We start from the raw sequence: 20,847 nt of genomic DNA on the forward strand, positions 1-20,847 counted from the left end.
TGGGTTTGAAGCGGCGAGGATGGTGTTGCAGGTGGTTTGGGTTCCTTTGTAACTTGCAATCGGAGATGCATCACTCATTTGCTTTTCCTAAAACGAAGAATCTCATTTCTCCTGAAGTCACGATGGCTTCAACCCCGAGATCCTCCACTCCGAAGATAGTAAAATCAAAATTACCTATAGTATTTTATTTCCGTGAAATGAGATGGATTGTGTTTATATTTTATGTTTAGATGTTTAGCATTTTAAGGATTTTTTGGGATGTGTTAATCTGAAAATAGATGATATATATTGATTTAAAATGAAATGATTTCAAGTGTTCTTTCTTAATGTTTTGGATGTGCAGAAGCTGTTTGAAGAATGTGTAGTGGTCCTGAACAGAATACATTTGGTTCTTAATCCACAGAAAAAACACAACATAAATAAGCTAACAAAATGGTCACGATTCCACACTGTTATGGACCTTTCTTTCGCACATACTGGTACTTGAATAAACGACTAACAATGACTGTGAGGGTTTTCAGCAGTCAATGGAGAATGATCCGTTGGCGATTGATGTGGTTGCGTTGTGGTATGTGCGAAAGAAGGGTTCAAAGCAGATGGTTGTTGAGCATCGGACTCCGTTAACGATTGCTTGAACGTATGGAAGTGTGAATGTTTTGAAACTGATAATTTCACAACCCAAAGTGAGTGTGAACTTCTCTTGTGGCCCGGATAAGTTCACCGTGCTACACTATGCGACTTCTGGCGGTTTCGTTGATGTTGTTGAAGTTGCTAAGTTGCTTCTTTGTGTGGGTGTTGATCCTAATTGTAACAACCCGCACGTTCGTGCGTTGTTACTACTCGTTATACTCATTACGCCTAGCACCAGAGATTCGGATCATAATGTAGCTATATCGCATACATCGCTATTTCGCAGTATTTTCGCATATTACGGATACTTTATCGCTATAACACATCACATCGCACGTACTAACACTCACGATGACGTTGAGTGAGGACCTATTCTACCCTCCTCGATAGTCGTGATGTGTCGCAACGCAACGCATATTCGAAACGCGCTACTCGATTATTGCAACACAGACTTTGAAATGTGGATATGTATACGACCCTTTGTGACTAATTATAACAAATATACGAACGTGGGTATGAAGATGCGTAACCAAACTATCGCAAAGCTTAGCGAACAAAACGGAACATCGAAACGCAATTCGCCGGAGACCACCGATCGAGTGACAGATCGATCGGATGGCCAACCGATCGGATTGCCACCCGATCAGATTGCCACCCGATCGGACAGCCACCAGATGTCACACCCCAACCGATGGCGGAATCATCGGGGCGCGGCACTGAGCAAAACAGATTGTCCAGAAGTTTCCATAACAAGTATCATTACCAATCAATTTAAAATGACATGTCCCATACCATGCCTCAAAAGGTAAACAAATTATTACAGACAAATTCTAGGCAAATAGTTCTATTCCGACAACTCAGATTTTCAAATAGAGCAATTGTTTATCTGCTTCTAGAGACTCTTGGTTACATTAGTACAGACAACTATTTGTTGGCCACTAGAAACTTATTATAGCCTCGCTTTCCTAGCAGCTAAGCATCCTAAATACCTGTCACATACGTTAAAATAAAAGTCAATACACATAGTGTAATGGTGAGCATACAAGTTTGATAGTAGCATATAGAATTCGAAATAGTTTACGCATAACCAACACGTACACAGAGGAAAACGAAGCATGTTAATTATCGACATGGATCTATCGATACCAATGACCGCGGGTTGACTGCCCAAGACAGTTCGTAATACATGATCACCACCGTAATCCATGCAAATAATTGTCCTTAACAACCCCCGTGTGAACGGGTGCTGAGTCCAAACTATAGTACTATCGTCGTTAAGGCAAGTAGACAACATTCCACGTGTAAACATAACAACAAGCATTCATTTAGTCACGTAATACATGCAGTAACGGTTAGCGTTTAAAGTATTGCGTAGTGTGTTCGATTGTGATTTTGTATAAGTAACGTATGTAACACCCAAATGTGCATAAAGCAAAAAGGGATCGAGTATACTCACAGCGGTTGGATGGATTGAAGGGAGCGCTTGAGAGTAGGGTTAGCCTGATTAGAACGATAACATAACGATAAGTGACGCGTAAAACGAGAATAAGCGTTGATGGGTCGAATGGTAGTCCGGTCGGATGGCAATCCGATCGGACGGTCAGTCGTGCGGATGATAATTCGTTAGGATGGTCATCCGGTCGGACAGTAGTCCGGTCGGATGACTATTCAAGTGGATTGTTTCTTCCTATGAGAAGGATGTGTTTGTGTATGATGGTTTGACTTTTGAAGTTTTTGTTGTAGCATTTGAAAACATTGAAGTATCTCTGCCCCTCAGGTCGATCGATCGGTCGGTTGTCCAATCGGACGGAAATCCGGTAGGTTGACACTTCAGTGAGAACAAGTTCACAGCCGGTTGTCACTTGAGCAAGGAGAGACAGATTGCAATTAGCAATCTTTTCTTCCTTTGACTTCAATCTTGACTTTGACTTTGACTTTCGAAACACTGGGATGTTACAGCCTCCCCTTGTTTAGGGAATTTCGTCTCGAAATTAGGCTGAAGCCGTAACAAACAAATGTGGGTACTTTTTCTTCATGTCGCTTTCGAGTTCCCAAGTGAACTCTGCGCCTCGTTTGCCTTCCCATCCGACTTTCACAATAGGAATGCGCGAGCGTCGAAGCTGCTTGGTTTGGCGATCCATGATTTCGACAGGTTTCTCCATGAAGTGCAGTGTTTCGTTTATTCGGAGGACATCGAGAGGTACAATTAAATCATGCTCAGCCAGGCACTTTCGGAGGTTTGACACATGGAAAGTCGGGTGGACGTTACTAAGTTCCTCCGGTAGTTCGAGTCTGTAGGCGACTTTTCCGATTCTTTCCAGAATCTTAAAAGGTCCAACGTATCGAGGCGCTAGTTTCCCTTTCTTGCCGAATCTGACCACACCCTTCCAAGGTGATACCTTTAGGAGTACGTAGTCACCAACGTCAAATTCAAGGGGCTTGCGTCTTCTACCTGCGTAACTTTTCTGTCTACTTCGAGCTTTCAACAAGTTGTATCGAATTTGGAGGACTTTGTCAGTCGTTTCTTGTAACAGCTCAGGACCGGTTAGTTGCGAGTGACCGATCTCGTGCCATACAATAGGCGATCGACATCTTCTTCCATATAGAGCCTCGAATGGTGCCATTTGGATGCTGGTATGATAACTGTTGTTATACGAGAACTCGACTAACGGCAGGTATTTATCCCAATTACCACCGAAGTCTATAACACACGAACGGAGCATGTCTTCAAGAGTACGGATCGTTCTTTCAGTTTGACCGTCGCTTTGAGGGTGAAATGCGGTACTCAGATTAAGCGTAGTACCAAGAGCAGCTTGAAACGTTTCCCACAATCGCGAGGTAAATCGAGCGTCATGGTCAGAGATGATGTCACGAGGCATCCCATGATTACAAATGATCTCGTTGGTGTAGATTCGGGCTAATCGTTCTACCTTGTAGTCTTCCCGTATTGGCAAAAAGTGGGCTGATTTGGTTAAACGATCAACAACAACCCAAATGTTGTCGTGACCTGATGACGTGTGCGGAAGCTTTGTTATGAAATCCATAGCTATACTCTCCCACTTCCACATAGGGATTGGGGGTTGCTCGAGTAAGCCAGAGGGTCTTTGATGTTCAGCCTTGACTCTTGCACAAGTCAGGCACTTCCCACGTAGAGAGCGATATCCCTTTTCATACCCGGCCACCAGTACTTGTAGCGAAGATCCTGGTACATTTTGTCGGCACCGGGATGAATAGAATACTGGGATTTGTGGGCTTCGTCCATCAAAATCTTTCGCAATTCGGTCCGCTTAGGGATCCAAATTCGGTCCAGAAAATAGAAGATCCCATTTGATTTGCTCACTAACTGAGCTCCATCGTGATAGATTCGTTCCTTCTTTAGAGTGCGTTCATTAAAACTGGCATGCTGAGCATCATGAATGAGGGTTTCGAGATCGTATTGGGCTTGGGTATCGCGGATGCTGAGCAAATAACTTCGTCTGCTGAGAGCGTCGGCAACGACATTTGCTTTGCCTGGGTGATAACGAATCTCACAGTCGTAATCGTTGAGAAGTTCTACCCATCAGCGTTGACGCATATTAAATTCCTTCTTGATACGCCCCGAATCTTACGTAATTAGCTAGTATGTAATGTATAGGGAAAATTTTAAAAAAATTTCGGCATGACCCATTCGTTTTAAACCACCATTTCCTGTTTTACACAAACAAACTTCGACAACTAACATTTTTGATAAAACCCAAAGACGGACAAAGTTTACATTGTATGTAACAAAACTACAACTACTAAGTTCAACCCAACGACACGGACATCGACATACTACATAAGTTTTAATATATCCACCCAAAATCTAACCCATATCAAAATAACTTATGACGGAAGCGTGAGGCAGGCATGAATCAAGTGTGCACGTTCCAAGCCGTCCAATCGCCTAAGCCGAGGATTTACCTACATTTGACAACAAGCTTTAGAAAGTTAGTTCTATTACTCATTTTGCTTACGATACCACTTTATAGTCGCATTCGTTTCTATTCATTCATTATCCTTATGCATTCGATTTACCCATTTAAATAGGTAAGGCATACATTCTCATAAAGAGATTTAAGCATACCGCTTTAGACCCGGTATCATCGGGTTAATTGCTTTCAACATAAACCTTTCATTCTATCCGTATAACGGATTGAATTTCATACATTCGTTTGTGCTTACACGGCCACCCGTTCTAGACGGATGGTACCATATCCTTACTCGACCTAGTTTACTCGAATCGGTCGATTTGCTTAACTTAACATAACCTTCGTTAACTTAGCCAAATCCGCAAGGGATTTACTATTTATTTACTAAACACCGTAATCATTATAACAAGGAATAACCATTATAACAAGGGTTGTTTGACACAATTACTAACAAAATTTAAGTAAAGTTTTGTATGCAACGGAACATACCTCGTGTAACATTTCGTATTTTCAAACTTTCCATTTTTGGAAAGTCTACTTGTACTTTCTACTTTTGTAAGTTGTACCTTTGTTGTACTTGATTCAAATTCCAAAATTGTACTCGAGACTTGAAATCATAATGAAATTGCATGATTTTATCCATATTTTGTGTTTGAATACTATGAATCATTGAAACTATGAAACTATGTTAAACACGTTGAAACTATGTTAAACACGTTGAAACTATGCTAAACACGTTGAAACTATGTTAAACACGTAAAAACAGAGGAATTCCATCTTAATTTCGACTCTTTAATTCATCGTTGCCAAGAGATTACCCTAAACCGTACAAAAATTGGGAATTTATACGCTAATTCGGTAAAAATATTGAAATTTGGGTTAAAATGGTTATTTTATTATTTTATTATTATAAAATAACAATTTAAATTAAATAAATAAGTATTTTATGAATTTTTGATTTTCAAGAATTTTCGTTAACGAATCTGACTCCGTTGGTGAAAACCGGGTTAAATCAGCCTAACCTGGTTAGTTTTATAAAGGGCAGCCTAACCTAGACGTAACTCCTATTCTATAATCTATTTTCACATCGCTCGCATACACAAAAATTTTCAATGTTACCAAAAACGCGTATTCCTCGATTTCAAAAATTTCACAAAATACTACTGTCACCCTAATCAGTTTAATAAATCTATTGCCCACAAAATTTCGTATTCCACGTAATTACTAAAACGCACTCATCTCGCATCACTATACTAAAGAATTCTAAATTTCCAATTGAGAATCAAACCAACTTTTCATACAGAATATTACAAATATTATCCGATCAGTTATCAAAACTCTTTTCAAGATCAACAAAAACATTTTATTAAGGACACCTTTCACGACCACCAGGTTCATATACCAAAATTCCTTTTCCTAAGGTTAAACCTTTTCACTAGAATCTGTAAACTTCGAAGTTAGTAATACAAAAAAAAAAAAAAAAAAAACTTCTTAAAACGATGCAAACTTTTTAATTCGAAGAACTTTTCAAAACCTCGCTTGATACGTTAATTAAATTCAAAACACGTGGGCAAGGAAACTTTAAAAGGACGACAAATTTTCAGCTATGAAAATTTTTTTTTTAAAACCATAATAGCACTTCCATTCTTTTACAAAGTATCCTTTCGCGTAATCAAAAGATGTTTTCCTTTATATTCTCTTTACAATTCACAAACTAGATTCTACATTCCTGACAACTCAATCTAATTTAACTTCACGTTTTGCACAGACAACTATATATGTATATCATTTTACACGTTTTAGTCAATATCTCACAACAATCTCACGCGTGTCACTCGTCCTCTTTTTCCTTTCATATTCAAAACTTTAAACCTTTTATGCGCATAAACTCATGTATTTTAATTTTATATTATCATTAATCCCTACGTCCATACCTATACATTTTATGCTTTCACTTATGTTCACACTTACGCATTTATGTTATACTCACGATTCAAAACTCATACGTTTTACGTTTATACACACACTCACAATTATACATTTACGTGATACTTAAATTCATATTCATACACTCTCGTTTTACTTATAATCATATACACATTCATACGTATGCAATTTGCGTATACGCTTATACCGCTATGTTTATACTTGTATTTATATTCAGACACATTCTCACGTCTGTTATGATCCTCGTATTTATATACTCATAACTACCACGACACGTTTCGTGTCTATACTTTGACTCATATTTACACACGTACTCCCCACAATACGTTCGTATGCTTACACTTGTACTCATATTTATACTCATAGTCGCGACAACATACTTGTACTTGTACTTATACGATCACGTTTACACTCCTATATATATATATATATATATATATATATATATATACTCATACATTCCATTCGTACTTAAACATTCATGTTTTACACTTAATTTTCACATTTACAACCATACTCATACATCTTATGTTTATACTCATATTTGTACTCGTATTCACACTCATACTTGTGTTCATACTCTCATTTATACGAATTTTGTCCATACTCACGTAATTCGTTTGTGCTCAAATTGTGCTCACATTTATGCTCATTTTAATACACGTTATGCTTATACTTTTGCTCACACTCCTGGCATGCGTTTTATGTTTATGCTCACGTGCGTGTTCAAATTTAAACTTATACTATGCTCATGCTTTTTACTCAAAATTTATACATTCGCACATGTACACGGGCGAAACCCGAAGGATTCGTTTACGTTAGTCTTATACTATTTGGAACGCGAACATGCTTACATGTTACATTTTTATACGCACACAATCTTATTTTCAAAATTTATGTATACCTTGATTCATACGCAAATTAGTACAAGCTATGCGGATCATGCGACGATTGGTATAATCGCGGGTGCACACGGGATTATAGTAATAAGCGCATGAGAACCATAGAGTGTACTACTGTGTATGGTAAGACATGGAACGTAACATGACACGAATAACGAAACGGACGTAACATGGTCAAAACATGGTGGATACACCGCTGGTACATCCTATATATAAGTGTTTTCACCACGTTACCAAACTTTCGTGAAACGTGCCATGAGAAGTTCAGTGTTTTGCACACCTTTTTGGACCTAATGCAAACTTTAAACAACTTACAAACGCATTATGTCCGATTATCCAAGACGAAACTCCATTCTTACTACGCAACTTTTGTATATCCAATACTTATGCCATTCTTATACTTGCATCCACTTAGAGTCAATCGTTCACTTCCATACTCCCACTATTCTCTATTATTCCATGTCTTTGATATGACTCCCATTCACAATCAAGTTTCATCTATTCTCTCTGTGGAATCCTTGGATGCCATCTTTTCAACAGTCTTCCTCTTAGATTTCGAGGACGAAATCTCCTAAAGTAGGGGAGACTGTAACATTTCGTATTTTCAAACTTTCAATTTTTGGAAAGTCTACTTGTACTTTCTACTTTTGTAAGTTGTACCTTTGTTGTACTTGATTCAAATTCCAAAATTGTACTCGAGACTTGAAATCATAATGAAATTGCATGATTTTATCCATATTTTGTGTTTGAATACTATGAATCATTGAAACTATGAAACTATGTTAAACACGTTGAAACTATGTTAAACACGTTGAAACTATGCTAAACACGTTGAAACTATGTTAAACACGTAAAAACAGAGGAATTCCATCTTAATTTCGACTCTTTAATTCATCGTTGCCAAGAGATTACCCTAAACCGTACAAAAATTGGGAATTTATACGCTAATTCGGTAAAAATATTGAAATTTGGGTTAAAATGGTTATTTTATTATTTTATTATTATAAAATAACAATTTAAATTAAATAAATAAGTATTTTATGAATTTTTGATTTTCAAGAATTTTCGTTAACGAATCTGACTCCGTTGGTGAAAACCGGGTTAAATCAGCCTAACCTGGTTAGTTTTATAAAGGGCAGCACTAACTGAGTTAGAAAACTCAGTTAGTGGCTAACCCAGTTAGTCAGGCTAATTAATAACAAAAAGGTGGTTTAAATGCATCAAACAGGATTCGAACCCGCGACCCTTCACTCAACAAACGCGCACACAACCAGCTGGGCTGGGTCTTGGACTGGTGATAAGTTTGAGATCCAATTACATTTAACATGTAATTAACTGCGAATTTAAATCAAAACAAGAAACCGCCAACTGTTCGTATCGTCTTCTCCGACATTAATCATCACCGGAAAACCTTTGATCTTTCATGTTCTGTAACCGACAATCGTATTCCCCCTTATAAATCCGAACACCCTCATCATATTTCGGTCCTTCACTCTCGATCACCGTAACAAACCGAAACCACTACTCGACTCGAACACGATTCGTCTCCGGCCGTCACCTCGCCTCACCAGAACCACCGCCTCACCACCGGACCACCGCCGTCTGCCGCCTTCGCCGTCGGTACCCCTTCGCCGTCCGGTAACCTTCTCCCGATCCCGTTTTCTTTTTTTTGTTTTATTTATCATATTTCATGTTATATTATTATTATTATAATTCAGAAATAATTATTATTATTAATATCAAATAAACAGATTTAAATAGTCATATACATATATTTCAGAATTTTATTATTTCAGTTTTATAAAGTCCAATCTATTAAAATCAGATTTATTTATCAGATTTATTCACTATAATTGTTGATTAATAAAACTGAATATTAATATTAAAAACAGAATTATATTTTATAAAACAGTTTTGTTTATATAATGAAAACAGAATTATTTATATAAAACAGTTTTATTTAAGCAATTTATAAAAAAAAAAAAAAAACAGAATTATTCATTTTAAATCTGAAATATTATTTTGAAATCAGATTTATATTTTAAAATCAGAAAATATGGTTTTCAGAAATTATATTTTTATCAGAATTTAAATAGTTATCTAAATCAGAATTTTTTTTACTATTTTCTGATTTATTTATTTAAATCAGAAATTTATAGTAAATCAGATTTATTCATACTAATCTAATATATTAAAACTATATATTTACTAAAATAATTCAGAATGATTATTATAAAATTCGATTTATTTATAAAAATCAGATTTATTATATTCAGAATTTATTTCTGAAATTTAATAAAATCAGATTTTATTTATTTATTTATTTCAGAATTTATTTCTGAAATTTAATAAAATAAGATTTTATTTATTTATTTATTTTAGGATTTATTTCTGAAATTTAATCAGACTTTATTTATTTGTTTATTTCGGAATTTATTTCTGAAATTTAATAAAATCAGATTTTATCTATTTATTTATTTCAGAATTTACAAATCAGAATTATTATTTAATAATATTTAGAAATCATATTTTTGTATATTTTCTTTATCAGAATTTTATTTCAGAATTATAGTTTAAAATCAGGTTATTTATTTATTTTCAGAATCTATAAATCAGAATTATTTATGTATTTCAGAATTATTATCATAAAAATCAGATATATTGTTTTTATTAATTCAGAATATTTATTTTAAATGTTGTTTAAATTATAAATTAATTCTGAATTACTATTATTATTTGATCATATTTATTAATTTCAGGATTTATATTCTTTAAATCAGAATTATTGTTTATTTAATAAAAATCTAGAAATTTTATTTTATTTATTTATTTGTTTTATAAACTAGAAACTTTATAAATAAGTTATTTGTTTATAAGATTATTAACTAATGTTGTGGTAATTATTTTAGATTGTTAAAATAATTATTTATCTATTTAAATTCCTATTTATTTTATTGTTCCAACACTTTAGGAATTTTGTATTATTTATGTCTTATTATCTAAATTATTCTATAAATTCCCAAATAATTAATCAAATCCTCAAATTAATAGGGTAATTCTCTTGTGCACGATCTTCTTGGAAAATCCCTGATTCTATTATCTTTTTCCAATATACGCAACGCAACCTAAGGTGAGTATACTTGACCCATTTTCCATTTTACACTTTTGGGTGTAGTATGCATTTCCTATATCAAAAACACAATGATAAACACTTTCATTGCACAATCTATCCATACTATTGTGAAACTACTTGATCATTGATTATCTATGTTGTGCTGATGTTAACATCTATGGCTATATGTTCATTAACTTTGCAAGCCTCCCCTATCAATGGCAGCGCTGTAGGTTGTAACGCCCCTCCCGTATATACGGGTATTGTTAGGTTTAATCTATTAACTCTATTACCACCCTTTCGAGGGTTAGGCTATGTTAATTGCGTAACTATGGTTTGGACATGTGGATTTCATCGTTACGAGTACGACAGTTAATTGAATATCAGTTGTTCACATGGATTAGATTTGATAAACTATTAACTCTACTATGCTATATCAAACCTGTATACTCGCCAGCAATTATTTGTTGATTGTATTTTAAATGCATACTGCAGGTTGAGGATCCAAGAAAAACAAGAAAAGACTAGGATGGCTTAGAAACCCATCAACTATTTAAATTTCCAAATCTATGTTATGTATTTGAACTTTTCTATATATTGTATGAAACTTATGATTATCAATGAAATAAACTTTAATTATTGTCACAATTAGTGTTATGATGTCTTTGAACAGTTTGTACGTCTCATCTCGATGTTTCCGCCATCGGTTGGGGTGTGACAGATTGGTATCAGAGCCATAACTATAGGGAATTAGGATTGCCTTGCTTTACCTAGTCTATAGTTTAAGAGCTTTCTCATTTACTTGCTGTTAAAGACATTATCCTTTTCTCTCTTCTTTGCTTCTCTCTATTCTTTTGGACTTCTAATATACAAGCCTTTCCTAAGGCTAACACAATACACACTTGGAAGCTTTGAAGACACTCTTACAACACAATCGAAATGATTCATCAAGATAGGGGTGATTCCCACACTTGGTGATGATTTTCACTCAGCTATACTTTGATTTTGCACGAAATCTACCCTCAAGTTAGGAGTGATATCCAAATCTTGATGGGAGTTTTCCATTTCCTAATCTAGTGGACCCTCATCTTTGGATGGGTACTAACCACGTTAGGGTACGATGTTATCAAGTTAGAGGTGAAACTCGCATCTTGTTAACTAGTCCCATTCCTTGATTTTCGATCTCGCCAAAGTTTCGATTTACCCAATCGATTAAGGACGTGTAGTAACTGGAAGGACAGACATCGTTAGTCGCTCCTCGATGAGAATGTTTGTCTATTAGGCCAAAGCACGTTTCCTTAATTCGAAAAGGACTTCGATTCACTTTGGAATAGTCTATGTTACGTTCCGTGACACTCCATATATATTGATAAAATCTCTTTTTATGCTATCTCAATTATCATGTGATTTATATTTGAGCGTTATCTTCAATTCAAATTTGGGAACACGAAGCACGTTATTATCGCAATCCAAAACAAATAATAACTACTCTCTTTCGTGAACAGACTAAATTTATATTGCTTTCATTATTCTATGTGAAACATCATTCTATGTGTAATACTATGTTAAACTATGTGAAACTATTTGGTGATCCATGTGAGAAACTATGTGCTATGTGATGCATACATGAAATCAATTTTCCTAAACAAAAACATTATGATTAAAAGTCTCATCCATTTCTTGTTTTGAATTTCTAGATGTCATCATCTCGTCAGTACTCTCACTCTCCCAGAAAATCCAAGTTCCTTTTTATCAGATGTACACTTTATTATCTTCGATCTTTTATGATGAAACTCTTCCTTGTCAATTTTGAACCATTTTTAGGATTTCACTTTTGCGCATACATCATACGATTATACATCATTAGCATGCATAATTTCACTTAATTTTAATTACACTTTCGTAACAACGTGTGAAGACATATCATCGAGATAGGAGTGACGATTAACTTCGCTTCTTTTCTCATCTTACAACGACCTCACCAACGGATTTGGGGTGATTCCCTTACCTAGGTGATCGTTACCAATACTTTCTTTAATAGATTATATTGCGTAAACACGATCATGTTTATACCTAAATCATTTATCATGTATTTCAAAATGCTTCATTTATTTAGACGTAACTCCTATTCTATAATCTATTTTCACATCGCTCGCATACACAAAAATTTTCAATGTTACCAAAAACGCGTATTCCTCGATTTCAAAAATTTCACAAAATACTACTGTCACCCTAATCAGTTTAATAAATCTATTGCCCACAAAATTTCGTATTCCACGTAATTACTAAAACGCACTCATCTCGCATCACTATACTAAAGAATTCTAAATTTCCAATTGAGAATCAAACCAACTTTTCATACAGAATATTACAAATATTATCCGATCAGTTATCAAAACTCTTTTCAAGATCAACAAAAACATTTTATTAAGGACACCTTTCACGACCACCAGGTTCATATACCAAAATTCCTTTTCCTAAGGTTAAACCTTTTCACTAGAATCTGTAAACTTCGAAGTTAGTAATACAAAAAAAAAAAAAAAAAAAACTTCTTAAAACGATGCAAACTTTTTAATTCGAAGAACTTTTCAAAACCTCGCTTGATACGTTAATTAAATTCAAAACACGTGGGCAAGGAAACTTTAAAAGGACGACAAATTTTCAGCTATGAAAATTTTTTTTTTAAAACCATAATAGCACTTCCATTCTTTTACAAAGTATCCTTTCGCGTAATCAAAAGATGTTTTCCTTTATATTCTCTTTACAATTCACAAACTAGATTCTACATTCCTGACAACTCAATCTAATTTAACTTCACGTTTTGCACAGACAACTATATATGTATATCATTTTACACGTTTTAGTCAATATCTCACAACAATCTCACGCGTGTCACTCGTCCTCTTTTTCCTTTCATATTCAAAACTTTAAACCTTTTATGCGCATAAACTCATGTATTTTAATTTTATATTATCATTAATCCCTACGTCCATACCTATACATTTTATGCTTTCACTTATGTTCACACTTACGCATTTATGTTATACTCACGATTCAAAACTCATACGTTTTACGTTTATACACACACTCACAATTATACATTTACGTGATACTTAAATTCATATTCATACACTCTCGTTTTACTTATAATCATATACACATTCATACGTATGCAATTTGCGTATACGCTTATACCGCTATGTTTATACTTGTATTTATATTCAGACACATTCTCACGTCTGTTATGATCCTCGTATTTATATACTCATAACTACCACGACACGTTTCGTGTCTATACTTTGACTCATATTTACACACGTACTCCCCACAATACGTTCGTATGCTTACACTTGTACTCATATTTATACTCATAGTCGCGACAACATACTTGTACTTGTACTTATACGATCACGTTTACACTCCTATATATATATATATATATATATATATATATATACTCATACATTCCATTCGTACTTAAACATTCATGTTTTACACTTAATTTTCACATTTACAACCATACTCATACATCTTATGTTTATACTCATATTTGTACTCGTATTCACACTCATACTTGTGTTCATACTCTCATTTATACGAATTTTGTCCATACTCACGTAATTCGTTTGTGCTCAAATTGTGCTCACATTTATGCTCATTTTAATACACGTTATGCTTATACTTTTGCTCACACTCCTGGCATGCGTTTTATGTTTATGCTCACGTGCGTGTTCAAATTTAAACTTATACTATGCTCATGCTTTTTACTCAAAATTTATACATTCGCACATGTACACGGGCGAAACCCGAAGGATTCGTTTACGTTAGTCTTATACTATTTGGAACGCGAACATGCTTACATGTTACATTTTTATACGCACACAATCTTATTTTCAAAATTTATGTATACCTTGATTCATACGCAAATTAGTACAAGCTATGCGGATCATGCGACGATTGGTATAATCGCGGGTGCACACGGGATTATAGTAATAAGCGCATGAGAACCATAGAGTGTACTACTGTGTATGGTAAGACATGGAACGTAACATGACACGAATAACGAAACGGACGTAACATGGTCAAAACATGGTGGATACACCGCTGGTACATCCTATATATAAGTGTTTTCACCACGTTACCAAACTTTCGTGAAACGTGCCATGAGAAGTTCAGTGTTTTGCACACCTTTTTGGACCTAATGCAAACTTTAAACAACTTACAAACGCATTATGTCCGATTATCCAAGACGAAACTCCATTCTTACTACGCAACTTTTGTATATCCAATACTTATGCCATTCTTATACTTGCATCCACTTAGAGTCAATCGTTCACTTCCATACTCCCACTATTCTCTATTATTCCATGTCTTTGATATGACTCCCATTCACAATCAAGTTTCATCTATTCTCTCTGTGGAATCCTTGGATGCCATCTTTTCAACAGTCTTCCTCTTAGATTTCGAGGACGAAATCTCCTAAAGTAGGGGAGACTGTAACATTTCGTATTTTCAAACTTTCAATTTTTGGAAAGTCTACTTGTACTTTCTACTTTTGTAAGTTGTACCTTTGTTGTACTTGATTCAAATTCCAAAATTGTACTCGAGACTTGAAATCATAATGAAATTGCATGATTTTATCCATATTTTGTGTTTGAATACTATGAATCATTGAAACTATGAAACTATGTTAAACACGTTGAAACTATGTTAAACACGTTGAAACTATGCTAAACACGTTGAAACTATGTTAAACACGTAAAAACAGAGGAATTCCATCTTAATTTCGACTCTTTAATTCATCGTTGCCAAGAGATTACCCTAAACCGTACAAAAATTGGGAATTTATACGCTAATTCGGTAAAAATATTGAAATTTGGGTTAAAATGGTTATTTTATTATTTTATTATTATAAAATAACAATTTAAATTAAATAAATAAGTATTTTATGAATTTTTGATTTTCAAGAATTTTCGTTAACGAATCTGACTCCGTTGGTGAAAACCGGGTTAAATCAGCCTAACCTGGTTAGTTTTATAAAGGGCAGCACTAACTGAGTTAGAAAACTCAGTTAGTGGCTAACCCAGTTAGTCAGGCTAATTAATAACAAAAAGGTGGTTTAAATGCATCAAACAGGATTCGAACCCGCGACCCTTCACTCAACACGCGCACACAACCAGCTGGGCTGGGTCTTGGACTGGTGATAAGTTTGAGATCCAATTACATTTAACATGTAATTAACTGCGAATTTAAATCAAAACAAGAAACCGCCAACTGTTCGTATCGTCTTCTCCGACATTAATCATCACCGGAAAACCTTTGATCTTTCATGTTCTGTAACCGACAATCGTATTCCCCCTTATAAATCCGAACACCCTCATCATATTTCGGTCCTTCACTCTCGATCACCGTAACAAACCGAAACCACTACTCGACTCGAACACGATTCGTCTCCGGCCGTCACCTCGCCTCACCAGAACCACCGCCTCACCACCGGACCACCGCCGTCTGCCGCCTTCGCCGTCGGTACCCCTTCGCCGTCCGGTAACCTTCTCCCGATCCCGTTTTCTTTTTTTTGTTTTATTTATCATATTTCATGTTATATTATTATTATTATTATTATTATTATTATTATTATTATTATTATAATTCAGAAATAATTATTATTATTAATATCAAATAAACAGATTTAAATAGTCATATACATATATTTCAGAATTTTATTATTTCAGTTTTATAAAGTCCAATCTATTAAAATCAGATTTATTTATCAGATTTATTCACTATAATTGTTGATTAATAAAACTGAATATTAATATTAAAAACAGAATTATATTTTATAAAACAGTTTTGTTTATATAATGAAAACAGAATTATTTATATAAAACAGTTTTATTTAAGCAATTTATAAAAAAAAAAACAGAATTATTCATTTTAAATCTGAAATATTATTTTGAAATCAGATTTATATTTTAAAATCAGAAAATATGGTTTTCAGAAATTATATTTTTATCAGAATTTAAATAGTTATCTAAATCAGAATTTTTTTTACTATTTTCTGATTTATTTATTTAAATCAGAAATTTATAGTAAATCAGATTTATTCATACTAATCTAATATATTAAAACTATATATTTACTAAAATAATTCAGAATGATTATTATAAAATTCGATTTATTTATAAAAATCAGATTTATTATATTCAGAATTTATTTCTGAAATTTAATAAAATCAGATTTTATTTATTTATTTATTTCAGAATTTATTTCTGAAATTTAATAAAATAAGATTTTATTTATTTATTTATTTTAGGATTTATTTCTGAAATTTAATCAGACTTTATTTATTTGTTTATTTCGGAATTTATTTCTGAAATTTAATAAAATCAGATTTTATCTATTTATTTATTTCAGAATTTACAAATCAGAATTATTATTTAATAATATTTAGAAATCATATTTTTGTATATTTTCTTTATCAGAATTTTATTTCAGAATTATAGTTTAAAATCAGGTTATTTATTTATTTTCAGAATCTATAAATCAGAATTATTTATGTATTTCAGAATTATTATCATAAAAATCAGATATATTGTTTTTATTAATTCAGAATATTTATTTTAAATGTTGTTTAAATTATAAATTAATTCTGAATTACTATTATTATTTGATCATATTTATTAATTTCAGGATTTATATTCTTTAAATCAGAATTATTGTTTATTTAATAAAAATCTAGAAATTTTATTTTCAGATTTATTTATTTGTTTTATAAACTAGAAACTTTATAAATAAGTTATTTGTTTATAAGATTATTAACTAATGTTGTGGTAATTATTTTAGATTGTTAAAATAATTATTTATCTATTTAAATTCCTATTTATTTTATTGTTCCAACACTTTAGGAATTTTGTATTATTTATGTCTTATTATCTAAATTATTCTATAAATTCCCAAATAATTAATCAAATCCTCAAATTAATAGGGTAATTCTCTTGTGCACGATCTTCTTGGAAAATCCCTGATTCTATTATCTTTTTCCAATATACGCAACGCAACCTAAGGTGAGTATACTTGACCCATTTTCCATTTTACACTTTTGGGTGTAGTATGCATTTCCTATATCAAAAACACAATGATAAACACTTTCATTGCACAATCTATCCATACTATTGTGAAACTACTTGATCATTGATTATCTATGTTGTGCTGATGTTAACATCTATGGCTATATGTTCATTAACTTTGCAAGCCTCCCCTATCAATGGCAGCGCTGTAGGTTGTAACGCCCCTCCCGTATATACGGGTATTGTTAGGTTTAATCTATTAACTCTATTACCACCCTTTCGAGGGTTAGGCTATGTTAATTGCGTAACTATGGTTTGGACATGTGGATTTCATCGTTACGAGTACGACAGTTAATTGAATATCAGTTGTTCACATGGATTAGATTTGATAAACTATTAACTCTACTATGCTATATCAAACCTGTATACTCGCCAGCAATTATTTGTTGATTGTATTTTAAATGCATACTGCAGGTTGAGGATCCAAGAAAAACAAGAAAAGACTAGGATGGCTTAGAAACCCATCAACTATTTAAATTTCCAAATCTATGTTATGTATTTGAACTTTTCTATATATTGTATGAAACTTATGATTATCAATGAAATAAACTTTAATTATTGTCACAATTAGTGTTATGATGTCTTTGAACAGTTTGTACGTCTCATCTCGATGTTTCCGCCATCGGTTGGGGTGTGACACCTCGATCTTGCGTGCCTTCCGTTTTCCTAGTGCTTGTACCTTCTTCCTTCACGCCTACATTACAACATTCATTCGTTTATTTAGTCCATCAAATTCATTCAGCCATTTTTCCATATTACACATACATTTATCTCTTAAGCATTTCATCAAACACCTTGTAGGCATCATAATCATGGTATTCGGTACAAGACTATAAAGCACATTCCTACTAGTTCATCATCATACAACATTCATATTTATACGGATTTACATAACTACTCCATCCTACATCAATTTTTATTCATCATTCATGTATCACATCAAGCTCATAATCAAAGTTCTAGTTATATGATCTCATTCCATCATCCTACACTTACAAGCTTCTTAACAAGCGGGTTTTTGCTACAATCACAACAACCATCAAAATTCAAACATAAATTCTGCCATAATTCTTATCCTATTCCTTAATCCTAACTAAATTTCACGAATCCTATGTCATGCATTCATGCTTGGGTTAAGACCCACTTCATACAATTTCGAAAATCACAAAATTGAACTTACCACTTCAAAGAACAGGTGTAGGAGCTTAGAATTTGATGATTATTCTTTCGATTTCCTTAAGATTTCTAGTAATTCTTGTGGATTTTGTGAAGTTAGGGTTTCACCCCCCCCCCTTGCTCCTCTCCTGTCGACGTCCAGAACCCCACACACGAATTGTGTGTGGGTTTTTATCATTAAACATTTTAATAACTTAATTTTTGGGCATTTACATCTTTAGTCCCTCCATTTTAACCACTTAATTAATTTAAATACTACCCTTTTATTACTACAATTTAGCTTATGTCTAACAAATATTTTTGGGGTGTTACAAGTCTATCCCCCTTAAAGAAGGTTTCGTCCCCGAAACTTAGACACATAACGAATTTAAATATTGACATACCGAAGAGAAAAGGGTAGTATCTTCGCATTTCATCTTCTGATTCCCATGTAAGTTCCGACCCCTTTCGGTGCTGCCATTGCACCAACACTTGTCTAACAGCTTTGTTGCAGAGATTCTTCACCTTGACGTCTTTAATGGCTATTGATCTTTCAACATAGTTTAATCCTTGGTCTAACTCGACATCATCGAGAGGTACTAATGTTGTTTCATCCGCAAGACACTTTCTCAATTGTGATACGTGGAAGGTACTGTGAATCCCGTCCAGAGCAGGCGGTAATTCTAATCGATATGCAACTTTTCCAACTCGAGCCAAAATTTTATACGGTCTGATATAACGAGGACCTAACTTACCCCATTTGCGAAAACGGATTATGCCCTTCCATGGTGATACTTTCAATAGAACATAATCTCCAACCCGAAATTCAATAGGACGCCTTTTCTTGTCTGCATAAGCTTTTTGTCGATCCTGGGCTGCTTTCAATCGAGCTCTAATCAATTCAATCTTTTCATTTGTTACTGCTATTAAATTACTTGGTGCGAGCTCCCTTTGCCCCACTTCACCCCAACATACGGGAGTTCTACATTTTCTCCCGTATAGTAGTTCGTAAGGTGCCATTTGAATACCACTATGGTAACTATTATTATAAGAAAATTCCACTAGTGGTAAATGGTCATCCCAACTTCCCCCAAAATCTAAGGCACACGCCCTCAGCATATCAACAAGTGTTTGAATGGTTCTTTCTGTTAGGATCTGAGTTTGGATTGATTGTGATTTGTGTTTGAATTAAGATGGAATTATGAGTGAGTTGTGCAGCGGAAATTAAATGGAAGCAAACTTCTCACAATCAAACAGAAGAAATGCTTTCAATCATACATTTTCAACACAGAATCAAATGATTAAATTTATTTCAAACTTTGATTACAATGCATGTATGATTCGCAAACTCCCCCTCAGCGTGTAGGAAGAAGATGGTGAATGAGCTAAACAGAACAGTACAGAGTACTGTTCTATTTATAGGCACTAGCAAACTACTGAGCATCTAAGCTGACGTTACCATGAAAGTGACATCTAACCTCCTAACAAACTCTTAACAACTGACCTATACAAACACTGCTATGTTAACTACTGATGTTACAATTCAATACATAAAGTAAACATAAACTGCTGCTGCATCCTTCCACTGCTATGAACCCAGCAGTACTTGTCATTATCAGTAGTGCTTGAAACAAGGCAGTAGATTGAGCAGCAGAGCTTTAGTTCTTCAACAGACTTTGACTTGATCAGCAGTTGTAGGTCAGAAGTTTGCATGATCAGCAGATAGGAGGTCAGCAGATGTTGAAACCACTTCCAAGGGGAGAGACTTCCAACCAAACATCTGCTTATTCTGGATCCACTGCTCTGATCCAGTTTTGGCTTTCATTATCTGTTCCTTTGGCAGGGTTCAATCCCAACAATCTCCCCCTGGAACACATAATGCCAAAACTCTTCATTATTGTAGATCTTTATTGCCTCATCAGCAGTTCCCTTATTTGCCCTTTGAGTTGCAATTCAAAGGTTAAGGCATTTGTATCATCATCATCCCTGCTAAGTGGAAGATCAAGGAGATCCTGCAAATCTTC

General features: G+C 34.0%; 1 protein-coding gene and 1 long non-coding RNA gene across 2 annotated transcripts; both read right to left on the reverse strand.

Moving 5' to 3' along the window:
- Positions 1 to 4,468: 4,468 nt before the first annotated feature.
- LOC110905801 lies at positions 4,469 to 18,966 on the reverse strand. The gene is made up of 3 exons (XR_002573430.2): positions 18,849 to 18,966; positions 18,309 to 18,362; positions 4,469 to 4,572 (listed from the first exon to the last, which is right to left on the reverse strand). It is a non-coding gene; the product is annotated as an uncharacterized LOC110905801 (long non-coding RNA).
- A 154-nt stretch (positions 18,967 to 19,120) lies between these two features.
- LOC110907223 lies at positions 19,121 to 19,843 on the reverse strand. Its single transcript, XM_022152236.1, has 2 exons — positions 19,228 to 19,843; positions 19,121 to 19,131 (listed from the first exon to the last, which is right to left on the reverse strand). The coding sequence occupies exons 1-2, from the start codon at positions 19,841 to 19,843 to the stop codon at positions 19,121 to 19,123; spliced, it is 627 nt and encodes a 208-aa protein (XP_022007928.1).
- Positions 19,844 to 20,847: the final 1,004 nt, after the last annotated feature.

This window comes from Helianthus annuus, chromosome 14, assembly GCF_002127325.2.
Source record: "Helianthus annuus cultivar XRQ/B chromosome 14, HanXRQr2.0-SUNRISE, whole genome shotgun sequence".
NCBI classification, from domain to species: domain Eukaryota; kingdom Viridiplantae; phylum Streptophyta; class Magnoliopsida; order Asterales; family Asteraceae; genus Helianthus; species Helianthus annuus.